This window comes from Dermacentor albipictus, chromosome 3 (assembly GCF_038994185.2).
Source record: "Dermacentor albipictus isolate Rhodes 1998 colony chromosome 3, USDA_Dalb.pri_finalv2, whole genome shotgun sequence".
In the NCBI taxonomy this organism is placed as follows: domain Eukaryota; kingdom Metazoa; phylum Arthropoda; class Arachnida; order Ixodida; family Ixodidae; genus Dermacentor; species Dermacentor albipictus.
The window spans coordinates 31,001,218-31,022,170 of NC_091823.1; the positions used below are offsets into that span (position 1 = coordinate 31,001,218).

Here is a 20,953-nt window from a genome sequence, read left to right on the forward strand (position 1 = left end):
TATATATATCAATATCATAAAACCCATAGAGTTTCTCACTATATACTGAGAAACTCTATGATAACACCATGTTCAAGTTAAAATCAAGACATTAATGAACTTATTTGCTCATAAGATGAGAATATACTTTAAATGTTGATAATTTAGAAAAGTTAGGAACAAATAAAGCATTTATTGCTTTTTAAGCAATAATTAGGATCTATCTTTTGCATGGTGTAGCATATCCTAGTTATGTGCTGTGGGCTGTTGGCAACGGCATCCAAGATGGCACCTTTGTGAACGTTGATGTGCTAGAGTGTACTAGAATGCGGTCTCGCATGTTGTACGATGGTTTTATTTCATCAATGTGGGATGTATTTGTCTGTGGATGGCGGAATGATGAAAACAGAGAACTGTGAAATTGTTTCAGCGTTTAGAAGCTGCAAGCTTCGCTAGCGTCGCTAAGTACCCTAGTTATACAATTATAGAACTGAAAGCCCGAATATGATTATTCCGTGGGCCTCCATCTGTGCTCCCCGGAGCTCTTGCTGCTTCAAAGGGACAAGACACATGTCCAGACTTTCAAGACAAATTACATTTCTTCGTGTTCGACCAAGCTTTGCTGGAAGTGGTACGGGTCCAAACAAGTCGACTGCTATGTCCGCCTGTTGACGGGATGTCTGCGATGGTTGCTGTCGTAAATCAGCTGATGTGTGGCGGAGTAAGCTAAAGTGACCAAGATGTAGTCTGAAAAACATTGCAGCACGGCACCAAACGGTGACAACGCTAAGCGGAAAATTCGCTAGTCGGACAACTTTTGAATGTTCAGGAAAAGCAGAGTCGCACTCGTACAGCAGCAGACTACCACCGCAAAGCTCCTGTTGCGTCAATCTGTTCAAACTCGTTCCAGCGCTGACCATTAGAAAAACAAAAAACGAAAACAGTACGGTAATTGACCATAGATGTTGCGTTTAAGATTTAGTTTCTGACTTCATGATGAAAATAAGTCTCAGTGCGGCAAAGCAAGGCGTAGAACACCGCAAGCATCAAAATTTTGCCGACAAAAATAATACACTTACGCTTGCGGAAATACAAATGCCATGACTTCCCTGTCAGTGGGTTGAAGTGTGCTATGACAACATCAAAGAATAGTTCTTTTTCATTTTGCCTAATAGGCACCCAGCTGACATAATTTTTCATCAACATTTTACACTGCATGTGAAGTGACTTGATCAGTGCCAAGATATTTGATCATCAGCCTTAACGTTATCACCGTTCTTGCAAAACAATCTGCACAACAGCATACTCTACAATGTAAGGCTAAATTCATAGAACTTGCTTTTGTTTTATGGATGAGCTGTATTTTCAGGATGGTATATTATTTAGGAATCATCCTCAAGGTGTGCCCCAAGCACAAAAGACTCTTGTGGTTAGCACCTGACAGAAACTTTCATGGTTGTTTGATGCCACAGGTAACTTGTGGCTCACTGCACTGCCTTCCACCCCGTCACCTGCTTAGATCCTGTTCGTTGTACTTCCTGCAGACCACACCCTACTTGCATAAATGAAGGGCTGTACATTTGAACCGCATTCTTGCAGCTAATTTCACATGGAGCAATTTTATTTGCGTTTCATCTTGTGTGTTGCCGCAGTTATGGAAAAAGGGCTGCTGTGCCAACTTCTCCATACATGTGATTTTGAAATATTCCCTGCAAAACTGCTCATGTCGTCTGATTTGTCTGTCTGCCAAAAGCATGGAATTTCAAATGTGTCATAATGGACTGCCTGCTTAGGTCAGTTCAATTTATTGGTTTGAGCTTAAGAAAGTTAAAAAAGTGATTCCTAAATTGCTTTAATTACCCCAGCTTTTTGTTAGGGGAAGTTGGATTATATATGCTACCTAAGTGCGATTGACTTTTCTAGGTGCTTTGAAAATAAAAGAAAACTGTAGCTACTGTGATTTATTTATGCAAAATAGAAATGCGTGATCTACATGTCAAGTTATCATATCTCTGAAAATCGCTGTAGGAAATCTCTATGTGAAATGAGCTTGCTGCCGCATTTCATTTTCTTCGCTCTGTAGCTACAAAAGGAAGATGATCTTTGAAAATTTTGTTATCTTGTTCGCAAACTGCGCGAAAGTCTTGCATAATTCCTCTCGTCTGCTTTCTTAGCTTCCAGCAATCACGACTCTAAAAAACCATTGCAGGCGTTCTGTTCTTCTGGGATGGACGAAAGCCAAGGATCAGCAGACAAATGTGTGACCTTCACATCAGGCCACTGCTTGCTCAGCAAGTACGCAATGTCGGAAGCTCCAGCAACAATGGAAAAGAACCACCTGTGATGTCTGAAGTTCAGGCGACGATAGTAAAGGGTATGTCAATCTCTTTCTGTAGAATATATCTTTGAAAAGGTTGCTAAAAAAGGGAACCACAATTACATTTTTTGGAGCTTATTTATCAAATTGTTGTGCATAGGCAGCATTGAATATGTAGCTAAAGTGAAGCTTAGTCTATGGCTAGCATAGCTTTGAATCAACAGTGCTGTTTAACACATTCAGAAAAAGAAAGATTCCTGTTGTGGTAGCCCAGTGGTTATGGTGCTGTGCTGCTTTGCTAGAGTGCGGCGGCCGCATTTCCATGGGAGCGAAATGTAAAGATGCTCGTGTACTTAAATATACGCACAAATTAAAGAATGTGTGGGTGCATGCTGTGCGTTTCTAGTATGTGTGCCATCAAGAAACTACAAAGTATTCTTCTTGTGTGTTATAGGGATCGGAAATTATGCTAAGGAGCTGCTTTAATGATATCTATCCAATTCTCCTATGCAGCTGTCAGTGGCCATCGTAGGAAACTGGATGTAACCAAGGACTACACAGAGCGAAACTTCGTGACACCAGTCCGGGCAATGAGTGACTATCTGTTGAAACCAAGGTAATGCTGCGAAATAGTACCAATCTTTGGGACTAAACACATTGGTCAGACAGCTTTTGCCTATCTGTTAAGGATACCAAGGTTTCTCTTACAAGGGCTGTGCATGAGCCAAGGCTGGCACGAACATGCTACTATACTGGCTACTGTTATTGCTGAATTGAGAGCTGCACTTGTGCATGCTGAGTGGAATGAAGTCTATGTGCACTTTACATGCATAAGGTCGACGCCCATCCCATTTCCATCTTAACTCATGTCCGCGATGCTTTGCGCTGATTTTTATTTTTTTTTGCACTACATCTACACTTTCTTCAGTGTGCCTTTACTTCACATTCAGTGATCTGGAGGGACTGCGCATGGTTCATCGGAGGAGTCCTTACGAAGACGCACCACCAATCACCGTGTACTTGCGCCGAGATGTCGAAGCCAAGTGAGGAGCACTTCTTGTGTCTTTAGTTTACAGTCGTGTAAGGCTCGCGTTTGTGTAATGCCTGCGCCCCCCTGTTTTGTGTGAAAATATGGGGGAAGAAGTTTTACTAAGAGTTATGCGCATACCCACGAGATGTTTCATTCCCGAAAGCTGCATTATAACCAACCTTTGCTTCTTTGCAGAAACTTCAAGAGAGTGCCTTAGTCGGCAAAAAAATTTCTTTTTAGGAAAAATGCTTCAGTGAAACCTCATTTATGCTATAACCAACTAGCCTATTTTTTTCCAGATTAATTGCTGATGGTCAATTTTTAGGGTCTGAGACACTGTGTGGAAAGTCCCAGCTGCAAGCAAGAAAAATTCCATTTTTGCATTTCACTCAGGGAGTTGTGCACAGGGGGAGGGCTGTGGCTATTATGATTGTTAAAATCTATCTTTATGGCATAGTCTACGCTATACGTTGGGTTCCATAAGGCATCGGTAACTGAGGTGCTTAAGGTATGCTTTGCCTCTGTTTTTCAGGGCATTGGAAGTGTGGGGTTCATATGACGCATTACAAAAAGAGCATGAGAGGAAGCGAAGGGAAGAGCAAAAGTACCGAGAGAGTTAGTACCAATACCTTCACTTTGTATCTGTTGTACAGCAGCAGTGAACGCTGAACTGATATATTTAGGAAATTGTTTCAGGCATGTCCAATGTCAAGAGCATTCTAAAAGAGTACCAACGTGCTGAAAGAGCCAGTCAAGAGGCTAAGGTAAATACACTGTTTTGTCACCTAACAAGGTCCTCTTTGTTGTCTTGAGTGGGAGTGCTTTATATAGGTATGTTTGTTTTTGGTACATTAGCTGTATTTGAAGTGTTGTCGGTAGTGCTGTGAAGAATGCCGATCTGGTTTACTTAAAATAAATAGTTTCTTAAAAGATAGTTGGTAGAGTTAACACCACAGTGGTGAGGGATCTTATATGTTGGCATATCTGTAGTGGATGCATCTAGATTAAGTCCCAAGGGTTCCCAAGAGAGTTCAGTGTTTCGAACTCTTTGAGTGGTCTGACCTACTGTCAGTCGACAAGCAGAGCATTGTTTGATTTAGATATATCTCAGTATCTTTGTTCAGCTTGTTGCCTTGCTGCTGTTGTGTGTGAACTCCTATGAAAGCACTGTTAACCAGTGTAAGTCAGATCGTTAGCTTCTTTTTCAGGTGTTCAGAAGAGTTTGCTTTCAAAAGGAATTATTGTACTAATTTTAGTCCCTTTATTGTTGCTTAATGTGCTTTGCAACACGCCATACAAGTAGCCAGTATGTGAATAGCAACACTCCCAAATTTAGTCAGATACAAATACTAAGAAGAATCTGATGCCCAATGTTGATTCGTATATTCACATATTTCTTGTGTGTTAAGGCTGGCTGTGTATTGTTCCTAGCTGGAAGCCAGACAGTGTCCACAAACAAAACGACAACGAGGATTTTACAAATGACATTGCTTACAAGTAGTTGGCCAGTAGCCACTTCAACTGCGTGTAGTGAGAACTTGTGTCTATTGTGGTCAGGGCGGCATCTATACATAAAATGCACATGTGCACATTGCAAATTAATGTGCATAGCGCACATGCACATTATTTGCTGCAGCGTACTTGTGATGAATGCAAGAAGTGAGATTAAAACCTGGAGCAAATGGTTGCCTTTGCATTTCTGAAAAAACACAGGAGTGACGAGGGGGTTAGTAAGAGACTGATTTATATCTTATTAAACGTGCGTTCCTATTTAAACTGAAGGTAAATGAAAGCCACACCATTAGTGAGTTATGTGAATGAGGCACAGTTCAGAGTGTGCTGTAATTTTTGCAGTAGTGACTCCGAAAGCAGCAAAAGAAAAGAAATTTCAGGCACTGCATATTACAGAGTGCACATCTGACAAAGTGTACTTAGGTTTGTTGTGTAGTTGTGAAACATTTATTGTTGCTGCTAGGATGCCTAAAGAATGCACTGTATATAATTTCAAGACACCGTAGTGCCATATTAACAATGCAAACACTGCGAACTATGAGATTTAACTCATTGTTAAACATCTCGGAACAGTATACTTGGGTAGTCCTACTTTGACTCGATGGTTTACTAATGTAGGCTCAAAGATAATGAAGGCTAAGCACTGATAATAAAGAAAGAAAGACTGCTATGGTAATTTTTCTTAACCTCAGGTGATGCTATCTAGCACTGGTTGCATAGCTTCAGTTATGGTATGTGGTCTCCATATCACATGTGTGCCTGAAATCAAATTGCATAACTGTCTTTGGTGAACCACCGCAGCATCAAAGTGGTGCAATCTTGAACGCAAAAGACAGACTGAAAACATTGGAAAATTTCCTTGTGTATTATTTGGTTGGAGTTGCATTTCTGTTTGTGAAGTTTGATCTAAACAGATGAACTTTCTTGACAGTTCCAATTGGACTGTTCTGCAAGCTTGTTTAATCAAATATCATTAAAGCAGGATATTTCGCTGGCTTCTTTGGTGCTCACTGTATACTTTCAAAGAGAGTCTTTTAGACAGTGGCTTTGACCAACAGGTGGTCATTATGCTGTTTTATTCGTCTTTTGAACCTCAATACTCTATACTTGCATTAGTGTGTATTGATAAGAACTATGTATTATTCATCTGTTGTCACTGTATCCATGGGCAAGAAGAACAAAAGGAACCAAGAGTTCAATATTATTTAGTTACAATCAAATGAAGTCAACAGGCAATGAAGTCATCCGCTGCCAGGGCTATGATTACTGCTGACTAGTATTCCCAGTGCTAGATCTAGTACACATGTACAAATACTCCTGAAAATAAATTGAGGAACGACTGGTGCTGTAGTTCAGTGGCGTAGCATTGTATGCATCATGCAGGATGTGTTGGTTCCACTCACACCGGCAGCAAGTTGCCTTTTTGTTCACTTTTATTTCCATTTTCTAATCCATAAGAAAGGAGGCGAAGAATTGCAGGCCCATTAGCTTGCTTTCTGTTCTATAAAAAATTCACCAAGATAATTTCCAGTAGAATCAGGGCAACACTTCAATCACGCAAGGGAACAAGCTGGCCTCAGGGATATTCTACAATGGATCACATATCAGTCAGGTAATTGAGAAATCTGCGGAGTGCTATCAACCTCTCTATATGGCCTTCATAGATTATGAAAAGGCATTTGATTCAGCAGAGATACCAGCAGTCATAGAGGCATTGTGTAATCAAGGAGTACAGGAGGCATGCATGAATATCTTGGGAAATATCTACAAAAATTCCGCAGCTACCTTTGTTATCTACAAGAAAAGTAAAAAGTTACTTATCAAGGAAGGGGTCAGACAAGGAGAAAGCTATTAGACTGGGAAGGCTTAGGAGTGAGGAACAACGGTGAATATCTCGGCAGCCTTCAGTTTGCAAATGACATTGTCCTGTTCACCAACACTGGGCACGAATTACTATGACAAATGATTGATGACCTTAACCAAGAAAACGTAAGAGTTGAGTTGAAAATTAATATGCGGAAGACAAAGATAATATTCAATAGTCTTGCAAGGGCACAAGAATTCAAGATTGCTAGTCAACCTCTGGAGTTTGTACAGGAGTATGTTTATCTAGGTCAATTACTCACAGCAGACTTTGACCATGAAAATGAAATTTGCAGAAGAATAAAAATGGGTTGTAGTGCACATGACAAGCATTACTGGGAGCTTACCACTGTAGTTGAAAAGTTTATGATTATTGCATTCTATCAGTTCGAACATATGGGACAGAAACTTGGAGGTCAACAAAGAAGCTTGAAAACAAGCTAAGGACTGTGTGAAGTGTGATGAAATTAAAAAAATGTTAGGCATAACCTTAAGAGACAGGAATAGAATGGTGTGGATCAGAGGACAAATGGGGATGGCTGATAGTTTAGCTGACATTAAGAGAAAATAATGGAGCTGGACAGCATAGATGAACGGTGGACCATTAAAGAAAGGGAAAGTAAGCACAGTCTAGTACCTCAGAAAACTAGGTGGGTTGATGAAATTAGGAAATTTGCAGGCACAAGTTGGAATCAGCTAGCGTAAGATGGGAAATTGAAGATCGCAGGGAGAGGCCTTTGTCCTGCCGTTATATGTGCAAAGCGCCTCAAGCGGCCAGTCGCGTGGCAGTGTTGTGGGCTTCCTTCACGCTTGGAAAAGGACTTTTACGTAGCACATATTGAGCAACAGAAAGATGTATTGGTAATTTTACAATTATAATTCCTGAGAAGTTGAATAATTAATGAAGGCTAATTATCTAATTAGGTGGAATGAAAAAATTAACCTGAGTATCTCCAAGTGGTGCCAAACAACATTACCTTAGTTCTGTCCAGCTCTGTGGCATTTGCATATTTTAAATGTTTGGCCCAAGTATGTGGGACACCCTGTATATAATTGCAATCGTAATAAAAAAAAAACTGTTAATTTTCCCTGTGCTTTCTTTGGTGTCATTGTCTGTTGACATCATTGCATTGTAGCCAGTAACGTTGCACACAACTAATTTTGTAGATTATACATGGCGTTCGTGTTTTTAATTGCAAATTGATATGGAGTGCGGGAGATTGTTGTAATAGCATGCTGCATATAAGAAGTGTAGGGGCTGGTATTTTTCTATTCATGGTGTTAGGGTTCTTTGATACTAAGAATTGGCTTCATAATCCAGATTACATTTTTGTGCCTTATCAAGTGCAAATAATGAAATAATGCTGATCTCTGACACACAACACAAGACTTTGCAGGTCATTAATTTTTCATGCATGAACGGTATATCCTTTAGTCATTTTGTTTGTCTCTAAATGTGCTGCTATGCTGTTGCACTGTATCAGTGATTTCTTTTCTCATACGCAGAGGCGGGAACAAATTCTTCAAGGTTCAGGACGTGTCGTGCACACGGCAGTGGTGATGTGCGTAATCCTCCCAACACATAGCCTTTTGCTGCTTTAGCATGGCCATCAATTTCCATTCCAGAAATGGCCTGAACTTTGCCTTTAAAGGAGCGGCATGGTTCTATACAGGATCGCACAGCATGTTTGCTGAAGCCATCCACTCACTGTCGGACACCTGCAACCAGGTAATGCAGGTGCTTGCTGATGTGATCGCCTGGGGATGGGTGTTTACTATTCAGTGCCGTGTTGCATCCGAAACTCCCCAGTCTTAAATCTTGCTTTAAAGGTAGGGCATCACTATTGTCAATTTAAGTAGTACTATTCCTTGCTCCTTGTAAGGATCACTGAATGCAAATGAAGCAAAGCTATGATGTTTTAAATGCTTTTCCTTGTATTTGGCTGTTTCCTTAACTAGCTCCCTGTGCCACTATACAAGAGAATTGGTTAAGAATGCTTACACTGTGATGTGCTAGGCGCCAAGCAGAACACAAGAGCAGAGGACAGGCAATAACGCTTTCTCTTTTGGGGACTTTTCTTCATATTTATGGTCCACTCAACAACCTTTTCTTCATGATTTTTCAGAGAAAGATACACGAGTTTAGTTTTACTTACATTGCATGACTTGTAGTATAGGCTATGAACCGCTGCTACAGTGAAGTTGCCAGTGATATTTCTGGTTGTCTCTTGGCTTTGCCTCTTCTTATCTTGGCTGTCGCATAATTCTTGCTGCTTTTCTCTTCCAGCTGTTGCTGGCTTTTGGAATTCACAAGTCGATCCAGCAAGCTAACCCAGATCACCCGTAAGTCTGATGCTTTGTTACAAACAAGTGCACTTGGATCAGTCAAAAACATTATTTGCACTTTTTTGTGTGTTTTACCTGAAGGGTGCACAAGTCCATTACGTTAGAGGAAGGATGTGATGAAGTAGCCAAGAACACATGCAACAATATACAACACAGTGTATTGAATATAAAAACATACAAGCGATAACAAGAACAGTGTAAACAGTTATGGTTATGCAAAACAGGTTAAGCTAAAGAGCAATGTAGCAAAATAAGTTGACAGAGCAGTATTGAATATAGAAGCATGAATTTATGAATTTATACAAGCTGGTGAGAAGGTCACTTGATAAGCGCAGATGTGACAATTTAATAAGCAACTTGCTTTCTTTAGTAACGTTTTGTCTTAACTGACTTTGGCAAATAACTATAAGTGTGAATTTTCAAGTGATGAAATAAAGACTGGGTTATATCTAGGTGAGTGCAAATTGTTTTTCAATACCGGACATAAGGTGCAAAAGAAAAAGTTATAAATGCTGGTATTATTTTTATTGCTGTATCAGTATTAATGTTGTGATATATTATTATTATTATTATTATTATTATTATTATTATTATTATTATTATTATTATTATTATTATTATTATTAATATTGTTATGTTACAAAAAAAACAAGAAGGTAAGTTTGAAATTGCTTCTTCCAAATTGCATTCCAGGGAATGGGTGTTAAAAAGTGCAGCGCCATCTGGCATTGTTGATGACATTCTGCAACTGAACACAAGGTTTCAGGTTTGCTTCCATACAAGGACAGCCACATTCCGATGGGGGATGAAAAAGAAACAAACAAAGGAAATCTTAGTATTTGGATTTACGATCACATTAGTGCTTGGTGGGGTCAAAATTAATATTGAGTGCCATACTGTAATGTTTCTCATATCCCAGATGTTGCATTGAGATATTGGTCAATCAATCAGTGCAGAGAAAGAAATACTTGTCTACACCAGAGCTTCCCCAGTTTGATTCTCAGATATGAGTATAGTCAAGTGTTCGGTGAAAACTTGTCTGGCGGAGAAACATACTGGTGCCAAAAAAACATGCACCCATCGAGAATAAAAGAAAAATAAAGAACATGACATTTCGGGACCTGTACGAGGTCTGAAATGTCATGTTCTTTATATTTATTTTATTCTTGGCGAGTGCATGTTTTTTTGGCACTACTACCTACGAGTAAATGTAGCTGTAACTGTTGTACTACTGCCACAGCAGAGTACAATAAAGTTGTGTTTCCAACAAGAAACCTTGTGAAATTAAAAATTTTTGTTGCATCAAGGTTTCCACTTCTAAGCTATATAGGTGGTCCTTTGTGCTCTGAGCAACCATTTTTCTTTTATAATGTGATTCTTTTTAGATGAATCTTCAATAAAAATTTTAACAATGGCTGCCTGATTGAAATGTTCCATCTGACATTTTTATTTGGATGAGTTCAACAACATAAATTAAATCCTGGGGTAATACGCGCCAAAAACCATGATCAGATTATGAAGTGTGCCGTAGTGGGGGACTCCGGAATAATTTTGACCATTTGGCGTTTCTTAACATGCACCCAAGTCTAAGTACACAAGTATTTTTTCATTTTGCCTCCCGTCAGAATGCTGTCATTGCTGCAGGGATTCATCCCGTGACCTCGGGCTCAGCAGTGCAAGAGCACTACAGCTTAATGACACAAATGAGCCTAGATTGCTCTTAGTCAAACTTGAATGTAAAGCTGTAGCACTGCTAAAGCACGTGTTCATGAACTTGTGACTCGAATCATAATGTTTTGATTCTCAGAGCTATTGTGGATGCCTTTTGTTGCTGTACCAAGTCCTGTTAAGTGCTGCACTTTTATCGTCATATATATATTTAATGTTATTGGGCTAATGAAAGATGCAGTGTTGCATTTCACTTCCTGCTTGTGGGCGTCTTCCAAACCTGTTTTTGAGACTATGCACCTAAACAATGAGACTCTGTCAGATGACACTGTTTTTGTTGAGTGCTCCTACACCACAGAATTTATGAGCATATGTTTAAGAAAGGCGCAAACACTTTGTTGAATTCAGGGTTTCGAGCAAACTTGAAATCCTTACAAACCAGCGAAAAGAAGAATGCATTTTTAAATTAAGGCCATGAAAACATAGACTTTCATGAAGTGCTTAAAAATCCTTGAATTTGTTTTTGAGGCCCATAAAATTTTGTTTGGTGAATGCAACCTGGTTAACAAGTTATGGGAGGTTGTTTGGTTGCTAAGTCTTTTTTGCGTCCCTTTTTTGTCTGTGTACAATAAAAGAAAGTTTCTGTGACAGCATCTTGTTTTAGAGCTCTTAAATATAGTGTTGTGCTTAGTCCTTGAAAATTCTTTGTCTAGGCCTTTGACATCCTAATAAGTCTTTAATATTTTTTTCCCATGAACGCCATTTACAGACTATGAACCCTGTAAACTTATACCGCTGTGTGAAATTTATGTTCTAAAGAATATTGAATAATTTACAATAAAAGTGAGATAGAAATTACAAGAAACTGTTGCATTAATAAAAATTTTAGTTTGTATGACTGCATAAGTGTGAACTATATGTTATCTCTTTTTATGAATGCAGTTATGGCTACCACAACATGCGTTATGTCTCGTCACTTATCAGTGGAGTGGGCGTGTTCTTCTTCGGTGCTGGTCTTGCATGGTATCATGGCATCAAGGGACTGATGCACCCTGAAGAGCTCGAGTCGCTCTACTGGGTGCGTAATGTCATTATGTCGCTGCAATTGCTGGGCTGTTTGTTGCTTGTGTTCAAGTTTGGACATTGCGCCGCTTTTCCATGTGCGAATGGTCATGTATGCAGTCTGTAACCACAAGGGCTTTTCCTCTACTACTGAACCACACATGAACAATAGTACACTGTGTTGCTTCTGTCCAGCTTATTGTGCCAACAAGACTGAACCTTCTGCCCTTAATTAATTTGCTTTACATCCATTCTCTGCAGGCCTTCTTCATTCTTGGTGGCTCACTCATCTCAGAAGGAGGTACATGTTCTTTTGCATTATCATTTAATAAAGGAAAAGCTAATGGAAGCAATGAAAGGCTGTAGCAGTTGTAGCAGTTGTAGCAGATGTTTGGCTTTGTATTAAAATAGCATGGTTTAGCCTGTGTCAAACTGTTACACACATTTGTTCTTGTTTGTGAGAGCTGTAGGTGAGTTGTAGGGCAGCTGAATGTGCTGTGCGGCTAGGAATAATTGTGGTAAAACAAACACCCTTGGAAATTTTAATCTATGGGGATAATTCATGAACCTGGAGTATGAATCAATCTCAGAACTCTTCATTCTTAAAGGAATATTTGGTGCTAAATAAAAACCTCCCATTGTGATTTCGTGTTTATTTGTAAACATGAATGGTGGTTTGGACAGCAGCCTTTCTAATATATCGGGCTAAAAAAGTAAGAGCACCTACGAAATGCTAACTTCTTTAAAAGTGTAGTCAAGGTAACTTATTGCACTGTGCTCATGGCATCTTTTGTCGTAACGTTGTCTGCTTCACCATCTGTTGAAATTCCAGCCACTGGTGGCGCTGTTCACCACATCCTCAGCAGGACGGTGCCTATACACAGGCAGTCTTGTGTAATACCTCCCCTAATGTTTATGAGGTTGTCTTCCACATTGGACAGAGATGAGCAATCTAGTGCTTGACAGCAAAAGCTGGTGCGTATGTACATGTGTATTTATGAAATGAATGCCTTTGAGTATTCAGATAGGTTGAACTGGTCTATTTTATCCACACGTTATACCTGTGCTTTTCACTTCATAAATCCACTGCTGCTCTGGCTGTTTCGATTGTGTACCTTGCTATGAGTTCACTTCTTCTTTACTTGAGGACACTGAACTTACCGTGCCATGTTCTCCATTCATTGACATTATCAATGATGGGCTCCAGTTTGCATTATGTGATGACTAGTAGTTTGATGTCTTGGTCAGTGCAGTAAATGGCATATTGATATTAGACAGTTGTAGTGGACCTGGATTGTGTTAAGGTATGATATGCAGCACGGGTGCAGAATCAGTGTGCGTGCATATGCATAAAAGCATTTGTCTTGGCATGTGCAAACACAGTGACAGCAAACCTGCACTCAGCACTGTGCTGAGACTTGATTATGGGAACAACATGGCAAACAGCGCAGATAACAGGACAAAACAGAAAGACAGGACACCGCAAGTGTGTCCTGTCTTTCTGTCTTGTCCTGTTATCTGCGCTGTTTGCCATGTTGTTCCCAAACCAAATCATGCATTTTCACACTGTGGTGAGGTTGATATAATTGCATCGTACATATTTATTTTTCCCCAGGAACTTTCTTGGTGGCTTTCAATGAGCTTAAAAAGGGTGCCCGTAGGGAGAAGATGACCATGTTGGAATATGGTGAGTATTGATGAACTGCTCTTCTGTGACGTTCAAGGTACAGAGAAGTGCACCTACTGTTACAAAGACACTTGCAGAAGTTCTCTGCGGTGTAAACTTTAGTATAATTGTCTGGAACAGTTTGTATTAGTTCGCAGCTGCTAAAGTGGATAAAAGTTCATATGCTCAGTAAAACAAATTTCATGCTAGTGGGTACCTCTGCATCAGCACTTTCGTTTCAGTGTTTGAACAATTTAAGAAGGCGGTAAATATTAGTTTTGTGCTGTTATAGCCCCTTGAAATGGAAAAGGGTATCTTTAGTCAAAGGGCATGCATAGCTGCTCTTTGTGGTCTCTGGTGCATTGCGTTTCTGGTACGAGCATGATGCATCTTTTTCAGCTACAAACTGACTGGTATTGCCTGCATTACGAAGGTCAGAGTGTTGAACTGGTATATTTGTGCAGTTACCGTTTTTGTTTCTTGGTGCAATTAGACTAGGCCAGTGTATTGGAAAGTTGGACCTTGCCCTTCACAATAAGTCAACTTTTGTGCCAAAGAAATGTCATACCCTGTTTCTTTGTACTGATGTTGTACTGATATTGTACTGATTCCGTCGAACTATTCCCGCACCGAGCAGCTGCAGTTCTGCTGCCCACTAGTCTAATTCATCACCCACCTCACCGCCCACTTGTAGGGTCCACTTCCTTTCTGAAATTTTGGAGGAAAGTCGCCTTAAAGGGGTAAAGCGTATTGTGTTGTTCACTACTTAAAATAAAACTCTGCTAGAGAAGTCTGATATCGACATGTAGCGCTTTTATTTACTTTACACATAACATTTCCAAGTAGTATTGGCACTATTTGGCAATAGCACTTGGTATACCTTTGTTTAATTAGGTAACATTTATCAGTACGAAAAACAATGCCTCCAGTCTGCCCCCCCCAACTCACACACATGCATGATGAATGATGTTTACCTCACAGGGATTTCTAGGAGGTGCTCTGTGAATCTACATTGCTTTCTAAACTATACAAACAGGGGATCTGAAGCCTCAGCCATGTTTAGGCAGGTGTCCTTGTCAAAATATTGGCTCTGAGCTGGGGCTTCCCTTGATCACCTACTGTTGATCAACAAGTGGCCATTCATTCACTGGTCAGTATCTTGTTGCAGAGTTCTCTGCACGTCTAGTGGGAGATGCTGTTTCTGTGTGTGCCTCTTCTGTGTCCTCTCCCCCACTGCACCCACCCACCTTTACTTTATGTTTATGTCCCAGTGAAGCGCAGCCGGGACCCAAGCGTCAACGTGGTGCTTTTGGAGGACATGGCCGCTGTATTGGGCGTGACCGTGGCTGCAGCCTGCATGGGCCTGGCCACACACCTGGGGGATCCCACCTATGATGCCATTGGATCGCTTATCATAGGCACCCTGCTGGGATCGGTGGCCGCCTTCATCGTCTACTCCAACTCGGTTGCACTGGTCGGCCGCTCCATTCCTTTTGATGCCATGCAACAGATCAACAAAGAGCTCGAGAATGACGTCATGATCAGGTAGGGGTGCACTCTCTATGTGTGGCTGCTGCCTTCCCTCGACCAGTGCTCCCCGAGATGTTTTATTGCGATAGCAATTATATGGACACTCCCGGCACCTTTTTGCTGTCGCCGTCGCCCTGATGTTCCATATAATATCAAAGGGCGATAACACTGTCGCTGTGTGTCGTTTGCTGTATGCGTGAGTGAAAGCATGCGTGGGAAGCCAATGATTGTGGCTCAATCTGGAGCACATGGAGGAGAAAGCGGAGAGCAAACACACTGTCTTCCGTCATGCTGAAGGCTATGGGGGGATGGGAGGGAGTTGAGGGTGGCGGTGCTGTGCTTCGGCAGCAACTGCGCATTTCGCTACCAGGCACAAGATGAACTGATGATCGGAGCTGAATCTCACATGTCATGTATGAAGGAAAGTGGGGAGGCAGTGTGGGAGAAAGGGGGGGGGGGGCAGCTTCAACTCCGTTAAGTGTGTACTTTGCAGGGCCACACGCGGTTGCACACACTGTATCTTGAAAGGGATCTGCAGGCGGTTTACCCCTTTGTGCGCGCTGTGTTCTCACTGCTCTTGCGTTGAAGCGATAAACTGCACGAAGGTCACATGACTCGCTGCTGCTGCCGCTCTTACTCGCACCAGCGTCCTGCGTTTTGCAGCAAGTGTCCGCACTCATTGAGTGGGATGTATTCATGTTTACTTGTGTGCGCTAACACCATGCTTGCTAATTTGGCTAGTAAGCGAATGTGTCAAAGTTTATATGGCCGATAAAACTATTATCTTTACTTCGTATAGCTGTGTACTAATTTGCTATCGCAATTGATGCTTTGCCTTTCAAGCGAAACTGCAACTTTTTTAGCACCAAAGACTGTATAAGATTGTTTTATAGCTTGCTGCTACAGTACTGTGGGGGCTTGGAGCCATTAAAGTGCGGTAATAGTATATAGCCTCCTCATCACCAATTTTTGAGCATCGCACATCCTGCTTCTACTGCCAAATATCGAGTTCTCTAAATAAACTGAGAGATCATCCAATGCTCCAAAAGCTCTGTCAACTGCACAATGTCACAGCTTAAGTCGGTGCATTACCATATTTACTCGCTTATTATCGCACTGTTTTGTAAAAAAAATTTACGCAAATTCAGGGGGGCGATCATTACGTGGGTTAAATTTCCCGCGAGAAGAAAACATAATTATTTTTTTCATCCCACGTTTGCTGCGGGATGACAACAGGTCAACAAATAGGCGGCTGTCGCTGTAACAGTGCGGGACACCAAAACAAAAATGGCGGCCGGCGGAGCAAGCCGAATGCGCCGAACTCCATTTTTTTTTCTTCTCGTGAGTACGTTACGCATATTGAAACAGTTTCTTCCGTATCAGTAATGAATAATATCGTTACTATCGGCAAGTTTGCGGCAATACCATAGCCATGACCACTTTGAGGGGACAGAAACAGAGATGGGCGCGCTTAGCTGCCAGTGACAGAAACCAAAGCCCCTCAGTCTTTCAACAGAAACCCATGGTGGGCATGCTGCGGAAACTGCGGCATTTTTCTTCACTACTATCTTAATACGGCACGCTTCCGCTATGGGTGGGCGAATATCTTAGCTGTGTTATCAGCGTCGGCGTATAAATAGGGTACACTTCTAACGTATCAGTGTAAACGTGGTTACTATCGTTGCCGCTTGCGATTTGTTGCATGGCCACGAGTGCAGACGAGAAGAATTGAAAAGTGCCTTTCTTATTGTTGACCACAACCGTTATAAAGCCTACAAATAATAAAGTCAAGGCAAGTTTGGTTGTAGCTTCTTTTTCATGGAAGTGCAGAAAGTGATGAAAGGAATGAAATGGGCCATCTGCTTAAAACTGTTCGGCGCGTGCGGAGTGCTTGGTATGTCTTGAAGAGTCGTTCGCGTAGCATTCGACAGATGGTAAGTGCGATTATCATTAGCTAGACTTGGCACACGACATATCGCTGTAGCAAGTTTGGGGTGCGATCATTACACAGGAAAGGAGAAAAATCGAATTTTGACGACAAAATTTAGGGGTGCAATCATTATGCAAGTAAATATGGTAGCAGTAATAGCTTGTAGCAGCTGCAGGTGACCTTTCCTTGCTTATTAGTCTATGTTATTTGCGAAAGCACACATTGTTGATTGAACGTGGCAACCGCAGGCCACTGGAAAACATTTTTGAAGCGTATCAGTTATTGATCACTCATCGCAATTTTTCACCTTACATTTTTTTCCACTTTTACTGTGAGATCTTATCCCACTCCCCCCTTCTCTGATGAATCATGTCCTACGTAGGTAGGGAGTTGGGCAGTTGCTTGGTATATTACAGTAAGTTGCATTAGGCATTGCCTACAAATGTTCACAAAATATTGTTATGGTTATGCCTAGTTAATGCCTTTTGTTGGCAGCTTTATTACCTTTGGCAGCTTTTGTGTCACCAATTTTATCCATGTGTTGTTTGGTGCAAGTATATGTGAACCTGTCTAATTGTGTGCTCTTCTTTTGCTTTTTATCCTATCAGGGCCATTCATGATGTGAAGGCAACAGATATGGGCAACTACGTTGTTCGTTACAAAGCTGAAATCGACATTGATGGTCGTGAACTCACCAAGTCCTACCTAGACACGCAGGACATGGAACTTCTCCTAGAGGTAAGTTTTGTCCGTGTGAAGCACAACAGCAAACGTTTTGTGAAGTTGAACTGATTGTGTGCATGGGTTACCATTATCATTGCAGGAGGTTATGAACATAGAAACCATTGAGCAATTGGATGCTTTCATGCTGAAGCATGGAGAGAACATTGTGGACCTCTTAGGGGCACAGGTGGACAGAATTGAAAGCAATTTGAAGGTGAGTCATGGCAGCAACATTACTTGTTTGTATTCTTTTACCTGTACAGTAGCGACACAATTGAAATACTAATCTAGTGTACGAAATACTCACAGGTCTTGATTATTGGTTTTGATGCAAAATAAGGAGGATTGATCCTGCATACCAGTGCATGATATGTGTCCTGAAAGCTTTTAAATGTGGTTTGTAACATGGCTTCATCTTAGATACAGTATAATATGAGGCAAGTGTAGGCCACTCCTGATAATGTTATCACATTACAGTGACTTGGGTGTGTCGTGAAGAAATGCAAGTTTATTTTTAACAGGGCTGTGACATCAGATTTTTTAGCATGAATTATGCATTGCATGTTAAGCCAAACATGTCCCACAACAAGCGGGCTAAATTGGAGTGCATTCAGTGCAGTAGAAAATTTGCATTAAAATTTTTATATATTGCAGCTGAACTGCACAACACCCTGGCAGCATTAATTGTTGACTGAATGAATCACACTCCCAGCTATGGATGCTTTGGAGTAATAGAAGCCGATCTAGAAAGACATACTTTTGTGCCCTGCAAGCGCTGGAAGCGATTGCAGGAACCCGAAATACATCATGGTCACCGTGCACTGTTTTGTTTCACACATGCTTCTAGGGGAAGCTATAGATATTTTCTGCAGGCATTCTTTGGTTTGTCCTGCTTATATCACGCGAGTGAAATAATTGGGGGCACAGTTCAACAGCAACATCCTTGCTGGCTGTTGGATGTTAGAGTGTGCACAGGAAGAAAGTCGATGTTGTTACGGACTATTTCGAAGCAATTGACACAGGTTACCCCTCGTTTCTTGACATCAGGCAGTTTGTGTCAAAATAGAATTGCTATTGTTGCGAAAGGCTGAGAGGCAATCATTTCAAATTTAAATTTTGAGTTATAATGTGCACTGAGAGCCCAGCTTTCTGTGTGCATTACCATACTGGCCCCTCTACTCTCAGTTACAATGATGAACTGAGAATCGTTAGAAGACCATGTCATAGCACCTTTAACATAACTTGTTCCACAAGATATGTTATAGCTGCCTTTTTAACATGTTGAATCCTTTATTTTTTTGACGCTGACTAGCATTGTCTGTTTCTTATTAAATCTGAAATATGGAGAGATTTCTTCAGGGTAATGTAGTGTGTTTGTGATTGTCTAGATAATAGTTCTGACGCTTCACTTGTCTCTGGTTTCAGAAGCGGCACCCAGAAGTTCGTCATGTGGATTTGGAAGTGCTGTGAATAGGACTGATAAAGTACTAGGTTGAATGCCCTGTGCTGTGCAATGTTTTTGTACATAGTTTCTACTTAAGTGTAGTTTACAAATGGCTGAACATTAAAAATCATGTGCATTAGTGATAAATTATGTCTTTGTGCTATCCTCCTGCAATTTCAAGATAGGACATGCTCATTAGGCATGTAGAGAGGGAGAGAGAAAGGAGATGGGAAAGGCAGAAAGGTTAACAGGGAGACAAGCTTCTGGTTTGCTACCCTGCACTGGGAGAAGGGTAAGGGGGGAAAGAAATACAGAAAGAATGGCCGAGGAAGAAAGAAATGCACAAAAGAAAACAGACATTTAGATGTGTATTTGGTAAAGGACCTAGCTGTGTACTTCTTGGACGAGATTGTCTGTTTTTTCTTGCAAATGTATGTATGGACATTTGCCTACACATGGGAATAATAGCTTGTCACGGTGGACCAATTAATTAATTAATTCATTCATTTCCTTTTCTTTCTATCTTCCCTCACTATCTTCTTTGTGTACGTCTTTCTCGGGTAGTTTTGCTGCTCAGTCTGTTTCTACTTTGACGCATGCAGATGTCTTTACTCCTGAATGCAATGAAAAAGCAGTCATCACCACGAGTAGTAGTTCAAAAGTGGCTTATAAAAACGTCTTGGCCGCCTCTGTATATGGTGGCAATCACTGACGGATTTGTATGAACGGTCCAGGAGGCGTGCGTTCAGCGACTGATCAATGAATCTCATGACTGGTTGATTACGTAAAGTACCTGTCGCGCTTGCTGCGCCAAACTTAAACTAACACACATGCATTAACGAGTAGGAGGGAACGGCAGGGGTTCGGGGGGGGGGGGGCGCCTTTCCTAACCTATATTGTGCTCGAGGAAACCATTTCGCTCTACACACAGTTCGTGGTCGCATCTGTAAGCGTAATCTGCATCTAGTTAGCGTCGGAAGTGATGCAACCTTCTCGGCGTTTTCTCGGCTCATGTTCGAAGCAGCTTGGTACGTGAAAAAAGGAAGGAACGTGCTTGTTCCGTTTGGGCAGAGAATTAAAAAAAGAAAAGCGCACATAAGTAGGTGAGAAAGCCCTTCGCACGATTTGATCACGATGTCTGTAATGGTGAAGTAGCTATAAACTTGGGGGCTCGCGCGTCGCGATGTGATTTCGCAGCGCCGAGCTGCTCCCTGCTGCGGCACAGGCTGGCACCGAAATGGGCCGTGCATGCAAATGCAGCCGCGCGCCTGTACCGGCGCCCGGCAATCGGCCGAAGACGCCGCCGCGGTCGACCGCGGTCCCTAACACAATTTGGAGTCCCCCTAGGCGGCCTGGCCGAAAAAAGAGGTTACCGCGCGGGACGCTTTCATTTTCCCATTAGGCACGCCCCATTGATTGGAAGAGTGCTCCAGATTGGCGGATTAGCGAGGGGCCTCCAGAGATTCATAGCCGCGATGCGCCGCCTTCCCCCGCCGGTCGCTCGCCGATTGCACGCGCTGGTGCGCGGCAAAGGGCTGTCGTCCCCAGCGGTGGTAGTCCTCTCTCCAGAAGTCCGCCTGCCACTCTGCCGGGCAGCTGATTTCCAGAGAGATTACTTTTGTAGTGTCTTTATCTCTTGTTCACCGCCACACTGGTTCACGAGAATAGATTGTCGGACTAGTGGCTTTATGATCGCATATGTACGTGTGTGTGTGTGTGTGTGGCGCCCACGTGCGTGCGTATTTGTGTGCGAGTACGTGTGTGTTTTTCTGCACTTCTCGAAGGCACTACTGTGATTTCTAACTGCTATTTTGTCGCTTGATTTCCGGTGTGTAAATGCTCACTGTTACAGTTCTAGCCGCACGAACGAGAAAAAAAAAGAA

The 20,953-nt window shown here is 41.7% G+C and overlaps 1 protein-coding gene across 2 annotated transcripts; it reads left to right on the forward strand.

Moving 5' to 3' along the window:
* Nucleotides 1–244: 244 nt before the first annotated feature.
* ZnT49B (Zinc transporter 49B) lies at nt 245–19,217 on the forward strand. Of its 2 annotated transcripts, none has more exons than XM_065441750.1 (16): nt 245–610; nt 2,189–2,353; nt 2,810–2,912; nt 3,247–3,339; nt 3,859–3,941; nt 4,023–4,090; nt 8,208–8,263; nt 8,328–8,430; nt 8,989–9,044; nt 11,658–11,793; nt 12,039–12,078; nt 13,393–13,464; nt 14,715–14,988; nt 17,512–17,641; nt 17,727–17,840; nt 19,052–19,217. In XM_065441750.1, exons 1-16 carry the CDS (start codon nt 484–486, stop codon nt 19,094–19,096), a joined length of 1,665 nt encoding a protein of 554 aa, XP_065297822.1. In that variant the 5' UTR covers nt 245–483; the 3' UTR covers nt 19,097–19,217. The 2 variants fall into 2 exon arrangements, with proteins under 2 accessions (XP_065297822.1, XP_065297824.1); XM_065441752.1 differs by lacking the exon at nt 245–610 and adding an exon at nt 681–700.
* Nucleotides 19,218–20,953: the final 1,736 nt, after the last annotated feature.

Excerpts from the sequence above, each read along its gene's own strand:
- ZnT49B (XM_065441750.1), top strand. The coding sequence starts at position 484 with ATGATTATTCCGTGGGCCTCCATCTGTGCTCCCCGGAGCTCTTGCTGC. Across the intron at positions 2,913-3,246 it reads GACTATCTGTTGAAACCAAG|TGATCTGGAGGGACTGCGCA; the intron begins GTAATGCTGCGA and ends CTTCACATTCAG. Across the intron at positions 17,841-19,051 it reads GAATTGAAAGCAATTTGAAG|AAGCGGCACCCAGAAGTTCG; the intron begins GTGAGTCATGGC and ends CTCTGGTTTCAG.